The 19271-nt window shown below is 36.9% G+C and overlaps 1 protein-coding gene across 6 annotated transcripts in view; it reads left to right on the forward strand.

The window, feature by feature from the left end:
- LOC123543036 (tyrosine-protein kinase Fer-like) overlaps positions 1–19271 on the forward strand; it is a 261407-nt gene that overhangs the window by 32098 nt on the left and 210038 nt on the right. For 5 of the 6 annotated variants that reach the window (XR_008368679.1, XM_053531772.1, XM_053531773.1 and 2 more), the window contains exon 3: positions 13732–13905. Coding sequence is in view for 5 of the 6 variants with exons in the window: in XM_053531772.1 (XP_053387747.1) it covers positions 13732–13905 (174 nt within the window). In the remaining variant the exon portion in view is untranslated. Of the gene's footprint in view, positions 1–8433; positions 8466–13731; positions 13906–19271 lie in introns of those variants that run through there. The other variant, XM_053531777.1, reaches the window with a different exon arrangement.

Consider the following 19271-nt stretch of genomic DNA (forward strand, 5'->3'; position numbering starts at 1 on the left):
ATGGACATCGAATTCTAGTATTTTGTTACATTGTCGAGTTACAGGACTCGCATTATGAAATTATACTTGTACAAAAGTACAAACCATGTTGCGGTTGGTGTTCTATGCAGCGCGGTCTGTTAACAGCCATTTTTCATGAAAAGTCCTCATTGGGCTTTAGGTCTTTAAATAATCCTGATAATATTTCCTTTGTCGCCGCGGCGGCCGTTCTAAGCTCTTTAACAACCTTCAGTAAACCTTTACTTTCTAGTGCTGTATTTCTATGGGCAGCTATTGTTAGTGACGGAGTAAATGATCCGCGTATTCGATTGGTCGTAGTATATATCCGTAATTTGATTGGTCGATTTAAGTGACATAGTGCATATTAATAAGACAGTCTTGGAAAAACCAGAATTTGACTTAAAAGGAGAATCCAAAGCCATTGCCGGTGGGCAACTATTTTGGAAAATTGACTCGACCACTTCAAATCTGGTCACACTGGTCCACTGGGTGGTGTTATTTATATCCCTGTATTTATTTAGTCAGTTAGGTTGTCATAGGGAAATTTAGTGGAATATCATCATACTGTTCTGTGTTATGTTAGGTTACATTCATATTTATTTAGTCAGTCTAGGTTGTCTATAGGAAATTTAGTGGAATATCATCATACTGTGCTGTGTTTAAGGTTAGCTTACATTCATATTCAGGGATATAAATAACACTCAGACCCTATTAGCCAACTGGGCTCATTACAGCAAATTCTAGGGCCCAGCCTAAAAGTATGGCCCAGCTGTTATTAGCGGAATATACTAACAGCAGTTTGATCGACATACTTAATAATAAGTCTTGTAATTTGCTTCCTGCCAAAATACATCAATTTCTTAAATTAATTACAGAACACTCATCAAATCACATGAAAGGAAAGTTGTAATCAACCAGTGCATGACATGTTCTAAATATAGGACACAGCCCTCAAATACAGACGCACTTAAAGTTTGAATGATTTTTGCAGCACTAGAGGATTGGTTGTTATGGCATTTTGATAGAGGCTGCAGGCTTATGGACATCTGAATTCTAGTATTTTGTACATTGTCGAGTTACAGGACTCGCAATTATGAAATTATTACTTGTACAAAAAGTACAAACCATGTTGCGTTGGTGTTCTATGCAGCCGCGGTCTGTTAACAGCCCATTTTTCATGAAGTCCTCATTGGGCTTTAGGTCTTTAATAATCCTGAAATATTTCCTTTTGTCGCGCGGCCGCCGTTCTAAGCTCTTTAACAACCTCAATAAACCTTTACTTTCTAGTGCTGTATTTTTGGGCGCAGCTATGTAGTGACGGAGTAAATGATCGCGTATTCAGATTGGTCGTAGTATATATCCGTAATTTTGATTGGTCGATTTAAGTGACATAGTGCATATTAATAAGACGTCTGAAAAACCCGAATATTGACATTAATAGGAGAATCCAAAGCCATTTGCCGCTGGGCAACTATTTTGGAAATTGACTCGACAGCTTCAATCTGGTCACACTGGGCCACTGGGTGAGTGTTATTTATATCCTGATATTAATTTAGTCAGCCTAGGTTGTCTATAGGGAAATTTAGTGGAATATCACTCATACTGTTCTGTGTTTAATGTTAGGTTACATTCATATTTAATTTAGTCAGTCTAGGTTGTCTATAGGGAAATTTAGTGGAATATCATTCATACTGTTCTGTGTTTAAGGTTAGCTTACATTCGTATTTAATTTAGTCAGTCTGGCTTGTCTATAGGGAAATTTAGTGGAGTATCACTCATACTGTGCTGTGTTAAAGATTAGCTTTTCATTCGTATTTAATTTAGTTAGTCTAGGTTGTTTATAGGGAAATTTAGTGGAATATCACTCATTATACAGGGCTCGGGAAATTTGCCGGTTTGTCGGTTTTGGAGCGATTTTTGACTTTCCAGACCGATTTGTGAAGTGAAAAAACGAAAAAAATCGGTCCCGTAAAAATGGAGGAAAGTATAAATTTCGGACTGAAATCTCAATACACGATCACCTGCCAAGCAGGAAATTGTTGGTAGCACCCTCAGATAATCAATAAACATGTCAAACCGTCTGATTGTCACCTTGATAATCAGTCCGTAATTAGCATGTGACGCAATCAGTGCGTGCCCGGCACATCCTTTAATGTTTGCAGACAGCCGACTGCAATGTATTAAACATTTTTGACTGTTTCCAACTGTTTCTGACTGGATCCAAATGTTTTCGACGGGGATCCACTTCTTTTATTTAGAATCTGACAGATGGTTTATTTCAAAAGGCTATGATTAATCACAGTTAAAAAACAAACGGTCACTGCATTTAATGAGACATCACACGGGAAACCGATATAAATAGTTTTTATAATTACTTGATTTGTAAATATTACATGATTCATTTGTTGGGCCTCCAATTGAAACAAGTACAGAAAATCGTCTTTGTAATCCAGTAGAACAAAAAGAAAAAAAAAAAAGAAAAGAAAAAAATGGACTGGCAAACACGTGAGAAAATCGGAGTGGCACTGTTCATCAAATTGGTTTTTTAAAAAACGTTTCAAAATGAAATTTTGTTTTCATAGAAGAGAACATATAACTTTATAAAATGTAGTTGCTTATTGAAGTACAACGCTAGTGAAATGAAATATCCTTTGTCAACCGGCGTGACCTTTTGGTACTATATATGCGGGAAATTCGATCTCAGCGTTCACATAACGTACACATTCGGTCTGCTACAGAGTATTCTTGAAATACTGAGGATGTTTGGCAGAGTATATGTCACTTTGACGCATTGTATTTTATAAAATTCCGTCCAAGAATGAGGAAACATCACAGAAAGTATCTGCCGTGAATACGGTACCGAAGTCACATGCGTTGGCTTTTAGACTGGTTAGGTACACGGTGTAAATGCCTCGGCAATTTTATCCTGCAAGTATTTTCTCGGAATAACATCGAAATTTAAACAAAGTAACGATCACATATAATAATGAATAACTGTCTTCATTGTATTGTAACTCGCGGTGACCGGTAAATCCTTCTTAATGCATGACATGCTTATTTCTTTACTCTGTCACGTTTTACAAATATGGTATATTGGTAAAACAGGGGGTGGGGTAGCGCCGATGTCATGATTTTCGTTTTGGACCGGTTGAGTTCTTAAAATTTCCGGAGCCCTGCACTCATACTGTGCTGTGTTTAAGGTTAGTTTTACATTCAAATTTAATTTAGTCAGTCTAGGTTGTCTATAGGGAAATGCAGTGGAATATCACTCATACTGTGCTGTATTTAAGGTTAGCTTTACATTCATATTTAATTTAGTCAGTCAAGGTTGTCTGTAGGGAAATGCAGTGGAATATCACCCATACTGTGCTGTATTTAAGGTTAGTTTTACATTCAAATTTAATTTAGTCAGTCTAGGTTGTCTGTAGGGAAATGCAGTGGAATATCTCTCATACTGTGCTGTGTTTAAGGTTAGCTTTACATTCGTATTTAATTTAGTCAGTCTAGGTTGTCTGTAGGGAAATGCAGTGGAATATCACTCATACTGTGCTATGTTTAAGGTTAGCTTTACATTCGTATTTAATTTAGTCAGTCTAGGTTGTCTGTTGGGAAATGCAGTGGAATATCACTCATACTGTGCTGTATTTAAGGTTAGTTTTACATTCAAATTTAATTTAGTCAGTCTAGGTTGTCTGTAGGGAAATGCAGTGGAATATCACTCATACTTTGCTTTGTTTATAGTTAGCTTACATTTGTATTTAATTTAGTCAGTCTAGGTTGTCTATAGGGAATTTAGGGGAATATCACTCATACTGTGCTGTGTTTAAGGTTAGCTTTACATTCGTATTTATTTTAGTCTATCTAGGTTGTCTATAGGGAATTTAGTGAAATATCGCTCATACTGTGCTGTGTTTATTGTTAGCTTACATTCATATTTAATTTTGTCAGTCTAGGTTGTCTGTAGGGAAATGCAGTGGAATATCACTCATACTGTGCTGTGTTTATAGTAAGCTTACATTCATATTTAATTTTGTCAGTCTAGGTTGTCTGTAGGGAAATGCAGTGGAATATCACTCATACTGTGCTGTGTTTATTGTTAGCTTACATTCATATTTAATTTAGTCAGTCTAGGTTGTCTGTAGGGGATTTAGGGGAATATCATTCATGCTGTTCTGTGTTTAAGGTTAGCTTTACATTCGTATTTAATTTAGTCAGTCTGGCTTGTCTATAGGGAAATTTAATGGAGTATCACTCATACTGTGCTGTGTTTAAGATTAGCTTTACATTCATATTTAATTAAGTCCGTCTAGGTTGTCTTTAGCGAATTTAGTGGAATATCACTCATACTGTTCTGTGTTTATTGTTAGCTTACATTTGTTTTTAATTTAGTCAGTCTAGGTTGTCTATAGGGACTTAAGGGGAATATCACTCATCCTGTGCTGTGTTTAAGATTAGCTTTACATTTATATTTAGTTAAGTCAGTCTAGGTTGTCTATAGGGAATTTTGTGGAATATCACTCATACCGTGCTGTGTTTATTGTTAGCTTACATTTGTATTTAATTTAGTCAGTCTAGGTTGTCTGTAGGGACTTAAGCGGAATATCACTCATTCTGCGCTGTGTTTAAAATTAGCTTTACATTCATATTTAATTAAGTCCGTCTAGGTTGTCTATAGGGAATTTTGTGGAATATCACTCATACTGTTCTGTGTTTATTGTTAGCTTACATTTGTTTTTAATTTAGTCAGTCTAGGTTGTCTATAGGGACTTAAGGGGAATATCACTCATTCTGTGCTGTGTTTAAGATTAGCTTTACATTCATATTTAATTAAGTCAGTCTAGGTTGTCTATAGGGAATTTTGTGGAATATCACTCATACTGTGCTGTGTTTATTGTTAGCTTACATTTGTATTTAATTTAGTCAGTCTAGGTTGTCTATAGGGACTTAAGGGGAATATCACTCATTCTGTGCTGTGTTTAAGCAGGGTTTCAGAAATCTGCAAATTTATTGGTAGCCCATTGGGCTGCCAAAATTTTAATCTGGTAGCTCGAACATTTAAGTTTATTTGACAATGGCCATTTTGGTTTATTTACTATGTGCTTCTATACTACAGTGGATAGAATGATTAGATTATTAGAGGTTTCATAATTTTAGCCATACGCACATTGTCATCAATTTTGTTCTCTTAAATAGCAATAATCATTACTCCTTTTTCTCATTTTAAAAGATAAAACTACATGTTTTTAAACTGAGAAATATTTTCAGGAGTACTCCTGATAGTTATTGCAACATGGCTAAAAAAGGAATGCAGATCAGTTTTTATACAGTAAACTTGCAAATTCCTTAGAACTTACTTAGAGCTGTATGAATTGTAATTTATCTCAAAATTATTTAAAGTTGATCCTGTCTGATTCTAAACATCTGCCTGGTTTAATAAACAGACTAGAACCGCATTGATAACGTCTCTCAGTTTCTTGACACTGTATTCACTTATCCGAATTGGTGTTTGTCCAAAATTCTGTATACTTTCTGATATTTTGCAAAATCATCGTTTTTTTTTTGCAGGTTAGGCAAGTATTTAAATTGAAAAGCATAAACTTAACTGTTGTTGGAAACACCAAACAAGAAGTCAGTTCTGAATTACAGTCTGTACTCTCTAAAATTGAGGACTGGTGCAAGCATAATTATATGACAGCTAATGTACAAAAAACCAAAGCAATGTTTATCTCATCAAGAGGAACTAATAAAGGAACTTTGAACCCATCGCCTCTTACATTCAACAATGAAACTGTTGAATATACAGAATCAGAAAAACTGTTAGGTGTACATGTCAGTAATAACTTAAGCTGGAAAGATCATATTGATAACACACTAAAGAAATGCAATTCCTTACTTTATCTTTTACAACGAATAAAATACTACCTAGATATTCCCCAGAGAAAACTTTTCTTTAATGCTTATATTTTACCCCACTTGGATTATTGCTGCACGATTTGGGGTAATTGCAACAGGGATTCAATGGAAAAAATTACAAAATTTCAAAAAAGAGCAGCTCGAATCATCCTTGATAAATGTTTTGATTTTCCATCTGAAGATTTGTTTAAAGAGCTGAACTGGATGAAATTCAATGAACGACTGCATTATAAGAAAGCAATTTGAGTCTTTAAATCAATTAACAATCTTAGTCCATCCTATCTTCAAAGTAAATTTAAATTTGTACATAATCCTTACATTAATTTAAGATCAGAACCAAATAAATGTCTTGAAGTACCTAAACCAAACTTAGAACTGTACAGAAAATCCCTTGAATACTCGGGACCAAAAATCTGGAACACATTACCTCTTGAAGTAAAAAATTCTAACAGTCTTGAGCAGTTCAAAAGATCCTATTTAACAAACTGGAAAATGAACAACATAACATATGCTTAGAATGTTGTAATCATGCTATTGTCAGATTTGTATTTGTAAATATTGTACATAATTTTGAGGCCCACTTGGAAGATTGGGCATGCCTAATAGTGTTGCCTCAATAAATAAAGTCATTATTATTATAAACAATCAGTGTAAGCACTAAACTGCCTCAGTATCAAATATCTGTCTTTCGATTCTGATCGCTCGATAAATATTGAGGTCAGCGAAACCGATAGTACACTTTGGCAGGTGGCGCTAAAATGACGTTATTTTCAGACTGGTTTGCATATTGTTTTAAACAATAGCTATCAGCGACTTTGATGTTATTGGATCAGTCTAAAATCAATCTTGCACATGTTTTTGTAAACATTTGCCTGCGGGTACGATTAAATGGTTAATTGTTTGCCGATTGTGACAGTAGGTGTTAAGATAATTAAAGCCTCGGGCATGTATCTCTTGATAAACAAGGGGATTATAGACAACTATCAAAATTATATTTGAAGACTTGATTATTGATTTCCGGGCTACTCGATACAGAGTTTCACGGTAGCCCCCCGGGCACGCTCTGAAAAAATTTAGTAGCCTGACAATTTTCTGGTAGCCCCCGGGCTCCGGACATGGGATTTCTGAAACCCTGGTTTAAGATTAGCTTTACATTCATATTTAATTAAGTCAGTCTAGGTTGTCTATAGGGAATTTTGTGGAATATCACTCGTACCGTGCTGTGTTTATTGTTAGCTTACACTGATATTTAATTTAATCAGTCTAGGTTGTTTATAGGGAATTTAGGGGAATATCACTTATACTGTGCTGTGTTTAAGGTTAGCTTTACATTCAAATTTAATTTAATCAGTCTAGGTTGTCTATTGGAAAATGCAGTGGAATATCACTCATATTGTGCTGTGTTTATAGTTAGCTTTACATTCATATTTAATTCAGTGAGTTTAGGTCGTCTATAGGGAAATTCAGCCGAACACCTCTTGTACTGTGCTGTGTTTTAGGTAAGCTTTACTTACTCAGTCAGTTTAGGTTGTCTATAGTGAAATTCAGCAGAATAACTCTCGTACTATGCTATGTTTAAGGTAAGCTTAACCTCTTAAGTCAGTCTCGATCATCCATTGGGAAATGCAGCAATATATCTCTTGTACTGCGATGTGTTTAAGGTAAGCTTTACCTCTTCAGTCAGTCTCGATCATCCATTGGGAAATGCAGCAAAATATCTCTCGTACTGTGATGTGTTTAAGGTAAGCTTTACCTCTTCAGTCAGTCTTGATCATCCATTGGGAAATGCAGCAAAATATCTCTCGTACTGTGCTGTGTTTAAGGTAAGCTTTACCTCTTCAGTCAGTCTCGATCATCCATTGGGAAATGCAGCAAAATATCTCTCGTACTGCGATGTGTTTAAGGTCAGCTTTACCTCTTCAGTCAGTCTCCATCATCCATTGGGAAATGCAGCAAAATATCTCTCGTACTGTGCTGTGTTTAAGGTAAACTTTACCTCTTCAGTCAGTCTAGGTCTTCTATAGTGAAATTCAGCAGAATATCTCTTATACTGTGCTGTGTTTAAGGTAAGCTTTATCTCTTCAGTCAGTCTCCATCATCCATTGGGAAATGCAGCAAAATATCTCTCGTACTGTGATGTGTTTAAGGTAAGCTTTACCTCTTCAGTCAGTCTCGATCATCCATTGGGAAATGCAGCAAAATATCTCTCGTACTGTGATGTGTTTAAGGTCAGCTTTACCTCTTCAGTCAGTCTCCATCATCCATTGGGAAATGCAGCAAAATATCTCTCGTACTGTGCTGTGTTTAAGGTAAACTTTACCTCTTCAGTCAGTCTAGGTCTTCTATAGTGAAATTCAGCAGAATATCTCTTATACTGTGCTGTGTTTAAGGTAAGCTTTATCTCTTCAGTCAGTCTCCATCATCCATTGGGAAATGCAGCAAAATATCTCTCGTACTGTGATGTGTTTAAGGTAAACTTTACCTCTTCAGTCAGTCGAGGTCTTCTATAGTGAAATTCAGCAGAATAACTCTCATACTGTGCTGTGTTTAAGGTAAGCTTTACCTCTTCAGTTAGTCTAGGGCGTCTTTAAGGCAATGCAGCAGACTATCTCTCGTACTGCGATGTGTTTACGGTAAGCTTTACCTCTTCAAGTCAGTCTAGGTCGTCTATAGTGAAATTCAGCAGAATATCTCTTGTACTGTGCTGTGTTTAAGGTAAGCTTTACCTCTTCAGTCATTCTAGGGCATCTTTAGGGAAATGCAGCACAATACCTCTTGTACTGCGCTGTGTCTAAGGTAAGGTTTACTTATTCAGTCAGTCTAGAGCATCTATAGAGAAATGCAGCACAATACCTCTTGTACTGCACTGTGTCTAAGGTAAGGTTTACTTATTCAGTCAGTCTAGAGCATCTTTAGGGAAATGCAGCACAATATCTCTTGTACTACAAAGTTTTTATGTCTCATGTGATTATTCATAGGAAGATTTGACATTCATAGTAAATAACCCTATTGATTTTGGGTTACTTATTCAGTCAGTCTAGGGCATCTATAGGGAAATGTAGCACAATTCCTCTTGTACTGCGCTGTGTCTAAGGTAAGGTTTACTTATTCAGTCAGTCTAGGGCGTCTATAGGGAAATGCAGCACAATACCTCTTGTACCATGCTGTGTCTAAGGTAAGGTTTACTTATTCAGTCAGTCTAGGGCATATATAGGGAAATGCAGCACAATACCTCTTGTACCATGCTGTGTCTAAGGTAAGGTTTACTTATTCAGTCAGTCTAGGGCATCTATAGGGAAATGCAGCACAATACCTCCTGTACTGCACTGTGTCTAAGGTAAGGTTTACTTATTCAATCAGTCTAGGGCATCTATAGGGAAATGCAGCACAATACCTCTTGTACTGTGCTGTGTTTAAGGTAAGGTTTACTTATTCAGTCAGTCTAGGGCATCTATAGGGAAATACAACACAATACCTCTTGTACTGTGTTGTGTTTAAGGTAAGGTTTACTTATTCAGTCAGTCTAGGGCATCTATAGGGAAATGCAACACAATACCTCTTGTACTGCGCTGTGTCAAAAGTAAGGTTTACTTATTCAGTCAGTCTAGGGCATCTATAGGGAAATACAACACAATACCTCTTGTACTGTGCTGTGTTTAAGGTAAGGTTTACTTATTCAGTCAGTCTAGGGCATCTATTGGGAAATGTAGCAAATTCCTCTTGAACTGCGCTGTGTCTAAAGTAAGGTTTACTTATTCAGTCAGTCTAGGGCATCTATAGGGAAATGCAGCACAATACCTCTTGTACTGCACTGTGTTTAAGGTAAGGTTTACTTATTCAGTCAGTCTAGGGCATCTATTGGGAAATGCAACACAATACCTCTTGTACTGTGCTGTGTTTAAGGTAAGGTTTACTTATTCAGTCAGTCTAGGGCATCTGTAGGGAAATACAACACAATACCTCTTGTACTGTGCTGTGTTTAAGGTAAGGTTTACTTATTCAGTCAGTCTAGGGCATCTATAGGGAAATGCAGTACAATACCTGTTGTACTGCAATGTGTCTAAGGTAAGGTTTACTTATTCAGTCAGTCAGGGGCATCTTTAGGGAAATGCAGCACAATACCTCTTGTACTGCACTGTGTCTAAGGTAAGGTTTACTTATTCGGTCAGTCTAGGGCATCTATAGGGAAATACAGCACAATACCTCTTGTACTGCACTGTGTCAAAGGTCAGGTTTACTTATTCAGTCAGTCTAGGGCATCTATAGGGAAATGCAACACAATACCTCTTGTACTGCACTGTGTCTAAGGTAAGCTTTACTCATTCAGTCAGTCTAGGGCATCTATAGGGAAATGCTGCACAATACCTCTTGTACTACAAAGTTTTTATGTCTTCATGTTGATAGTTCATAGGATGATTTGACATTCAGAGTAAATAACCCCTATTGATTTTTGGGTCTACTTATTCAGTCAGTCTAGGGCATCTATAGGGAAATGTAGCACAATTCCTCTTGTACTGCGCTGTGTCTAAGGTTAGGTTTACTTATTCAGTCAGTCTAGGGCGTCTATAGGGAAATGCAGCACAATACCTCTTGTACTGCGCTGTGTCTAAGGTAAGGTTTACTTATTCAGTCAGTCTAGGGCATCTATAGGGAAATGCAGCACAATACCTCTTGTACTGCACTGTGTCTAAGGGAAGGTTTACTAATTCAGTCAGTCTAGAGCATCTATAGGGAAATGCAGCACAAAACCTCTTGTACTGTGCTGTGTCTAAGTTAGGTTTACTTATTCAGTCAGTCTAGGGCATCTATTGGGAAATGCAGCACAATACCTCTTGTACTACGCTGTGTTTAAGGTAAGGTTTATTTATTCAGTCAGTCTAGAGCATCTATAGGGAAATGCAGCACAATACCTCTTGTACTACGCTGTGTCTAAGGTAAGGTTTACTTATTCAGTCAGTCTAGGGCATCTATAGGGAAATGCAACACAATACCTCTTGTACTGCACTGTGTCTAAGGTAAGGTTTACTTATTCAATCAGTCTAGGGCATCTATAGGGAAATGCAGCACAATACCTCTTGTACTACACAGTATTTATGTCTTCATGTTGATAGTTCATAGGATGATTGGACATTCAGAGTAAATAACCCCTATTGATTTTTTGGTCTCTATTAAAGTTCAAGATCACAGGGGCCTGAACATGGAAAACCATTTCCAGTCAGTAAGTTGAGAACCACTTGACCCAGAATTTAGATACTTAATATGATGATTGGACATGCAGAGTAGATGACCTCTATTGATTTTGGGGTCACTCTGTTAAAGGTCAAGGTTGCAGTGGGAAGAATATTGAAATCCATTTCCGGTCAATAACTTGAAAACCATTTGACCTAGAACTCTCAACCTTCATAGGGTATAGGTCTACAGAGTAGATATCTATTGTTATTGGGTCCTATCAAATTTCAAGGTCAAGGCTAACATAGAAAGTCTTGTCTATGTTCTTAAGAACACTGACCTGAATGTTGACTAAAAGATTCTGGAACATGACAATGTTGATGACTAAGGATTATCGTGCATGTAATGATCGTGCTTTCATCAATCTGAACACTGATCCAAGTAAGTTGATACGTAAGGATATTGAACAGTATGGGTACCAGGTACACTGAAGAAAACCGTTTCCAATTCCGAACTTTTGAACCACTAAGCCCAGAATGTTGAAAGTTAGTGGGATGATTGGGCATGCTAAGTGGATGATCCAGTTAATTCAGCCAACCATCAGTGTCTCTTTGACTTTTGTTCCTGTCCCCTATTGACTGCTTGCCTATATGATTATGCATTAGGGGAGACATGTGCTTTTCTACAAAAGCTTCTTCTGGTTAAGGTAAGCTTTACTTATTCAGTCAGTCTAGGTTCGCTATAGGGAAATGCAGCAGAATGCCTCTTGTACTGTGTTGTGTTTGAGTTTTTAAGCTTTATATTCAGTCAGGTTAGGTTGTCTATAAGAAAATGCAGAGTGTTCAATTCGCCATTGATTTTATCTGAACGTAATTATTATGCTTTCTTTTATGTTGCCTTAGATAAGCTTTACTTTCAGAATTGTTCATTCAATGGATAGAAACTAAACTAAAATTTTATTGTGAGTTAAGGACATGAACCAGAAAACTTCCTGATATTGGAAAAAGTGCTTAAAAATTATTAGTTGTTTTAAGGAAATAATAAATGAAAAAAATAGATATTTAAAAAATATAAATATTTTCCTCTACAACTGTAAGCTTAAATATTTGTCTTTTAGCATTGTAATTAATGTGTAGTGGTCAGCTACCAAGTTTGTTCAAACTTCCCCTGAGGTCAAAATCAGCCCATCCAGGGTTCACTATTTAGGTCAGCTGAGCACAAGTGCTCAAGGTAAGCTATTATGATTACCCTGTGTCTATGAAGTCTCATAAAAACTGGGTTACCATAGGACCTCAGGCAGAGGTCAGAAACCAGGTCACTAGGTCAAATCGTAGACAAACCTGGCAAATACTCAGGAGGCTACATTTTCTGTTTGATGTTCTTAAAACTTAGAATTTTGGTTTCTATGAATAATATGTAGAGTTTAAAACTGGGGTACTAGATCACTTGGTTAATGTATAGAAAAGCCTTGTTTACACTCTAGAGGCCATATTTTCTGTTTAAACTTAAAACTTTCTGAGACTATTTGTCGCAAGTCATGTTCAAAACTTAGTTTCTCCCAAGGTCTTAAACTAGGTCACTAGGTCAGATCACAGAAAAACCTTGTTAGCACTCTAGGGGCCGCATTTTGTGCTTGATCTTCATAAAACTATGCCGCAATGTTTGTCTCAATGAAATCTAAGTCAATTTCAGAACAAGGTTAAATGAGGTAAAAAGCTAGGTCACAAAAAACTTAAACAACACTAGGGGTCATATTTTTAGTCCCCTACTAGTTGAAAACCAGTTTAGGGAACTACTTTGTAACTTTGTTCACTCAAACTCGGATAATTAGAGCACTTCCCTTCACTTGAACTGATCATCCATCTGTTGACCATTGTCCTAAATAAAGAAATTTGGCAGTTTCTTTCTGGTTTTAATGTTGAAAATCTGGATTAGTGAGTTTGGACTGTAGACAAGTGGAATTTTAAGTCTCACTTGTCCGTGGACAAGTGAAAAATATTTGAATTTCGGTATCCCGTTATTGAATGTCCGGTGCATAACGTTGTCATCCGTCTTTTTACTTGACATAAATTTTGCCTATGATAAGAAGGTGTCATGCACAACAGCCAGACTCCTAGCTCAAATCTATCCTGTAACTCCACTATCCATGTAAGGATTTTATTATTGATTAGCACAGGTGTTCTCCATAATAAGAGGATGTATTGTGCAGAACTTTCAGACCCTTAGCTTTAAGGTCAAGGTCACACTTGGAGGTCAAAGGTTAACATGGTATTAACTACGGTATGTCTATTTTGTGTTGGGTACAGAAATTGAACTCTGCCATCCATAGAGGTACTATGATATTATTGGTACAAATGGTCCCCCTAAAGAGACAACTTGTCTTGCACAAAACTCAGACCCCTACCTCTAAGGTCAAGGTCACACTCAGAAGATCAAAGGCATATTGTTAGAAGTTTCTTATAGGATTTGTTGTTGGTTTACACATACCTTTCTTTAGACTGTAGACATTATTCTATGAAGCATTTTCAGTGGGCAGTTGTCATACAGTGTTGACATAAATTTCAAAATCAACCCCTAGATCTTGGTAAGTTAGAATCCTGAATTTAGGGAAGCTTTATGTAAAATAACCTTTACTCTCTTCATTTACAGGCCTGGAATGCAGTTATACATAGCACAGAACAGTTGGTTGAATTATTACAATTTAGTGTAGATGGCCTAACAACCAAAGTCATGGAAAAAATAACAACTCTTTTAAGTGACAAAAAGTCTGCAAGGAAGTTGTACGAGGATGAAAGGAACCGATTAGAAAAAGAATTTACTAGAGTGAGTACATTTAACAGAACCAGAATGCCTTATGTAATGAACAAGCAGACCATAAGAATCTGTTGGTCCGTCCATCTGTCTGTGCTAACAAGAGTACTTACCGAAGTACTTACTGGTATGAGGCTAGGAGGACAGTAGATAACAGTAAATTTATTCATTCTGTTGCTCTTACGTGACTAAAAAATTTTCAAAATTTGGTGTGGAGTATTTAAATAAAACCTGGTAGAAATGTTAACAGCTGTAAAGAAATGCAAGCATGCAAGTTTCATTAAGATTTATAACTTTTTGTACATGTATATTTAATATGCCTTATACAGATGCATGCAAATTTCCCATTTAATTAATTTAGTGAACTTGAATATTTATATTTTTCGGTGATTTCATGTCTCATGCGCAAAATTGTAATTTTGTTTTCTTGATATTACCAGTAATTGAATATCACATGAGCAATTTTGATTTTCTGCGCCATGTGATATTTTTCATATCTCCTGTTGGGTGATATGATACTTATGTATTGATTTTAAGACTGCAACGATCATTTTTAGCTCGGCTATTCAAAGAATAGTCTAGCTATTCTACTCAACCTGGCGTCGGTGTCGGCGTCACACCTTGGTTAAGTTTTTGCATGCAAGTACATACAGCCATCAATTAAAGGCATATAGCTTTGAAACTTATTTTTTTTTTCTAGGTCATTTACCAACCTCTCTGGGTCAAGTCCCATAACATGTATTTTGAGCAAATTATGCCCCCTTTTGGACTTAGAAAATTTTGGTTAAAGTTTTACATGCAAGTTACTATCTCCAAAACTAACGCAGATATTGATTTGAAACTTCACGTGTCTTCGGGTTATAAAACTAGTTGATAGCAGCAAGTCCCATAACTCTGACTTTCATTTTGGCCAAATTATGCTCCCTTTTGGATTTAGAAAATTCTGGTTCAAGTTTTGCGTGCAAGTACATACAGCTATTTCTAAAAGGCATATAGATTTGAAACTTATTTTTTAGCTCACCTGAGCAATGCTCAGGTGAGTTTTTCTGATCGCTCGATGTCCGGCGTCCGTCGTCCGTCGTCTGTCGTCTGGCGTCAGTCGTCTGTCGTCTGGCGTCAGTCGTCTGTCGTCTGTCAACATTTAGCTTGTGTATGCGATAGAGGCTGTATTTTTCAATTAATCTTCATGAATATTGGTCAGAATGATAACCTTGATGAAATCTAGGCCGAGTTCGAAAATGGGTCATCTCGGGTCAAAAACTAGGTCACAAGGTCAAATCAAAGAAAAACCTTGTGTATGCAATAGAGGCTGTATTTTTCATTTAATCTTCATGAATGTTGGTCAGAATGATAACTTTGATGAAATCTAGGCCGAGTTCGAAAATGGGTCATCTCGGATCAAAAACTAGGTCACTAGGTCAAATCAAAGAAAAACCTTTTGTATGCGATAGAGGTGGTATTTTTCAATTGATCTTCATGAATTTTGGTCAGAATGATTGCCTTAATGAAATCTAGGCCGAGTTCAAAAATGGGTCATCTCGGGTCAAAAACTAGGTCACTAGGTCAAATCAAAGAAAAACCTTGTGTATGCGATAGAGGCGGTATTTTTCAAGTGATCTTCATGAATTTTGGTCAGAATGATTACCTTGATGAAATCTAGGCCGAGTTCGAAAATGGGTCATCTCGGGTCAAAAACTAGGTCACTAGGTCAAATCAAAGAAAAACCTTGTGTATGCGATAGAGGCTGTATTTTTCAATTGATCTTCATGAATTTTGGTCAGAATGATTGCCTTAATGAAATCTAGGCCGAGTTCGAAAATGGGTCATCTCGGGTCAAAAACTAGGTCACTAGGTCAAATCAAAGAAAAACCTTGTGTATGCGATAGAGGCGGTATTTTTCAAGTGATCTTCATGAATTTTGGTCAGAATGATTACCTTGATGAAATCTAGGCCGAGTTCGAAAATGGGTCATCTGGGGTCAAAAACTAGGTCACTAGGTCATATCACGTAAAAACCTTGTGTATGCGATAGAGGCTGTATTTTTCAATTGATCTTCATGAATTTTGGTCAGAATGATTGCCTTGATGAAATTTAGACCAAGTTCGAAAATGGGTCATCTCGGGTCAAAAACTAGGTCACTAGGTCAAATCAAAGAAAAACCTTGTGTATGCAATAGAGGCTGTATTTTTCAACTGATCTTCATGAAATTTAGCCAGAATGATTACCTTGATAAAATCTAGGCTGATTTCGAAAATGGGTCATCTGGGGTCAAAAACTAGGTCACTAGGTCAAATCTAAGAAAAACATTGTGTATGCAATAGAGGATGTATTTTTCAATTGATCTTCATGAAATTTGGTCAGAGTGATTGCCTTGATGAAAACTAGGTCGTTTTGAATATGGGTTATCTGAGGTCAAAAACTAGGTCACTAGGTCAAATTAAAGAAAAATCTTGTGTATGCGATAGAGACTGTTTTTTTTCAGTTGATATTTATGAAATTTGGTCAGGTTGATTGCCTTAATGAAATCTAGGTCGAATTTGAACATGGGTCATCTGAGGTCAAAAACTAGGTCACTTGGTGAAATCAAAGAAAAAACTTCTGTATGTGATAGAGGCTGTATTTTTCAGTTGATCTTCATGAATTTTGGTCAGAATGATTGCCTTGATAAAATCTAGGTCGAGTTTGAACATGGGTCATCTAGGGTCAAAAACTAGGTCATATCTAAGAAAATGCTTGTTTTATCGCAAGAGACCAATTTTTTGGTCCAATCTTAATGAAAATTGGTCAGAATATTTGTTTCCATGAAATCACTAGGTCAAACATGTTTTACACTGTTATGGAGTGTTTCTTAGGTGAGCGACCTAGGGCCATCTTGGCCCTCTTGTTCTTTTTCTAGATCAATTACCAACCTCACTGGGTCAAGACCCATAACTCTGACATGTATTTTGAGCAAATTATGCCCCCTTTTAGACTTAGAAAATTTTGGTTAAAGTTTTACATGCAAGTTACTATCTCCAAAACTAATGCAGATATTGATTTTAAACTTCACATGTGTCTTCGGGGTTATAAATATAGTTGATAGCAGCAAGTCAATTACGAACCACACTGGGTCAAGACCCATAACTCTGACTAGGGCAAATCAAAGAAAAACCTTGTGTATGCGATAAAAGCTGTATTTCTATGCCCCCGTCATCTACTGATGTGGGAGGCATATAGTGATTGTCCTGTTCGTTCGTCCGTCCGTCCGTCCGTTAGAGGTTAACCAAATGGGACCGTTTCGTCTAGCATCAATACCCCTAACTAGAATGACTTGATACTAATGCAGGTGTAACCTGTGACCATTCCTCACCTTCAAACATCACCTGACCTGAGTTTGACCTTGACCTTGACCTCGTTTTGGACTTAGGATGCTTTGTATGGGCCATTTCTTGGTTAACCAAATGGGACCATTTCGTCTACCATCAATACCCCTTACTAGAATGACTTGATACTAATGCAGATGTAACCTGTGACCATTCCTCATCTTCAAACATCACCTGATCTCAGTTTGACCTTGACCTCGTTCTGGACTTAGGTTGCTTTGTTTCGACAAGGATGCCACCGGGGGCATCAAGCCTTTATTGAACGCAGCTTCTTGTTCAGTTGATCTTCATGAAAGTTGGTCAGAACAATTGCCTTGATGAAATCTAGGTCAGATTTGAATATGGTTCATCTGGCATCTAAAACTAGGTCACTAGGTCATATCAAATGAAATACTTGTTTGAACTCAAGAGACCACATTTTTGGTATAATTCTAATGAAAATTGGCCATGAATATTTGTTTCCATGAAAACCCTAGGTCAAACATGTTAACACTAATATGTTTTGCCGGGCCGTATGAACAGGGGGGCCCCCTCCCCCAATAATTTGACAGATTATGGCAATCATCTTACCAATTAATTATTTTTTGACAGCGAGTCAATTTTAGCTGTAACCTGTCACCAGCCATGCAGTTTTATAATTGTATTGTTAACCTTATTTGTGTCAAATCAAAACAGAAAACGTGTAAACATGATAAAGAATCCTTAGAAAAGCGTTTCTTTGTCGGACTCAAGCCCGAGAAAAAGGTGAGGGGTTTTATACTATACTCATTGTACTGTATTCATTTGAAAATATCAAAGTATGGGGTATGTTGTATATAAAATTGCAGTGGTAAAAGTGTTCTTAAATGCTCCCAAAATGCCTAAGAATGCAGGAAATGAAGTGCTGAATTTTGAAAGTTTTCAAGGGGAGCATGCCCCCGAAACCTCCTACCTAAGTCCCCTTCTTTTCTACGTCACCCTGTTCAACACAAAATTATTGACAACCCTGAATACTGTATTCATTGGATCTTGGTCTGTTATAGGTTGGCTGATTTTTATAATGTGTGCCTCCCCCAATCTGAAAATGATTCCTATGGGCCTGGTGTGTTTCTCAGGTGAGCGACCTAGGGCTATCTTGGCCTACTTGTTGATGATTATTTCAGTAAATCATTTTACTCATTATATTGGTTTTCCAGTAAATGTTTTGACATTTATATGTTTTCGATATATTCATTCAAAGATCTTCCATAGGGAAATAGATTTAATAATTCATGTTAAAAATCACTCTTTATTGAATTCAATCTTGTTTATATTTGGTATGAATGTTAACCTTAGTGAGACGGAGTGTCATGTGCAAATCCCAGGTTCCTATCTCAAAGGTCAAGGTCACAGTTGAAGGTCAAAGGTCATGTCAGATTTTGTCTGGCCAATAACTTTGACATGCATTGAGGAATCTTGTTTATATTTGGCATGAATGTTTAACTCAGTGAGACAGACTCCATCTCAAAGGTCAAGGTCACAGTTAGGCGTCAAAAGGCGGGCTCGACATGTTGCCCATGGGCATCTTGTATAAATCCTGAGGTGAACATTATTCATATCACCCTCTCAGGAATGCAATTTTTCTATAATATCACAACTCACCTGAGCCAGCTCAGGGTGAGCTATTGTGATCGTTCACTGTCCGCCGTCCGTCACAGTGATTTTTTAGTGCCGAATATGGGCTGTTTCCCCTTGCAAAAAACCTTCCATTTTTCCCAAAAAAATGATCATTATTTCCCAAATACATTTCACATTTCCCTTTCTGATGGAGATTGTTTTCAATTAAAATTCACAAAGTCTGTATCCCATCATTGGCAGACAGCATTTTGTTACAAAGTGAAAATGAGTCAGTCAAGAACTAGTCCATTCATCTAAGATATTTCAGTAGAAAAGGCAAAAAAAATCAACAACTTATGAAAAGACAAGTTTGCCATTATTTTCCCAATTTCTTGATTTGTCGTGCTTATTTTCCCAATTCCATGGGCACAGGTAGTTTAA

Source organism: Mercenaria mercenaria, chromosome 19 (genome assembly GCF_021730395.1).
Source record: "Mercenaria mercenaria strain notata chromosome 19, MADL_Memer_1, whole genome shotgun sequence".
Taxonomy (NCBI): domain Eukaryota; kingdom Metazoa; phylum Mollusca; class Bivalvia; order Venerida; family Veneridae; genus Mercenaria; species Mercenaria mercenaria.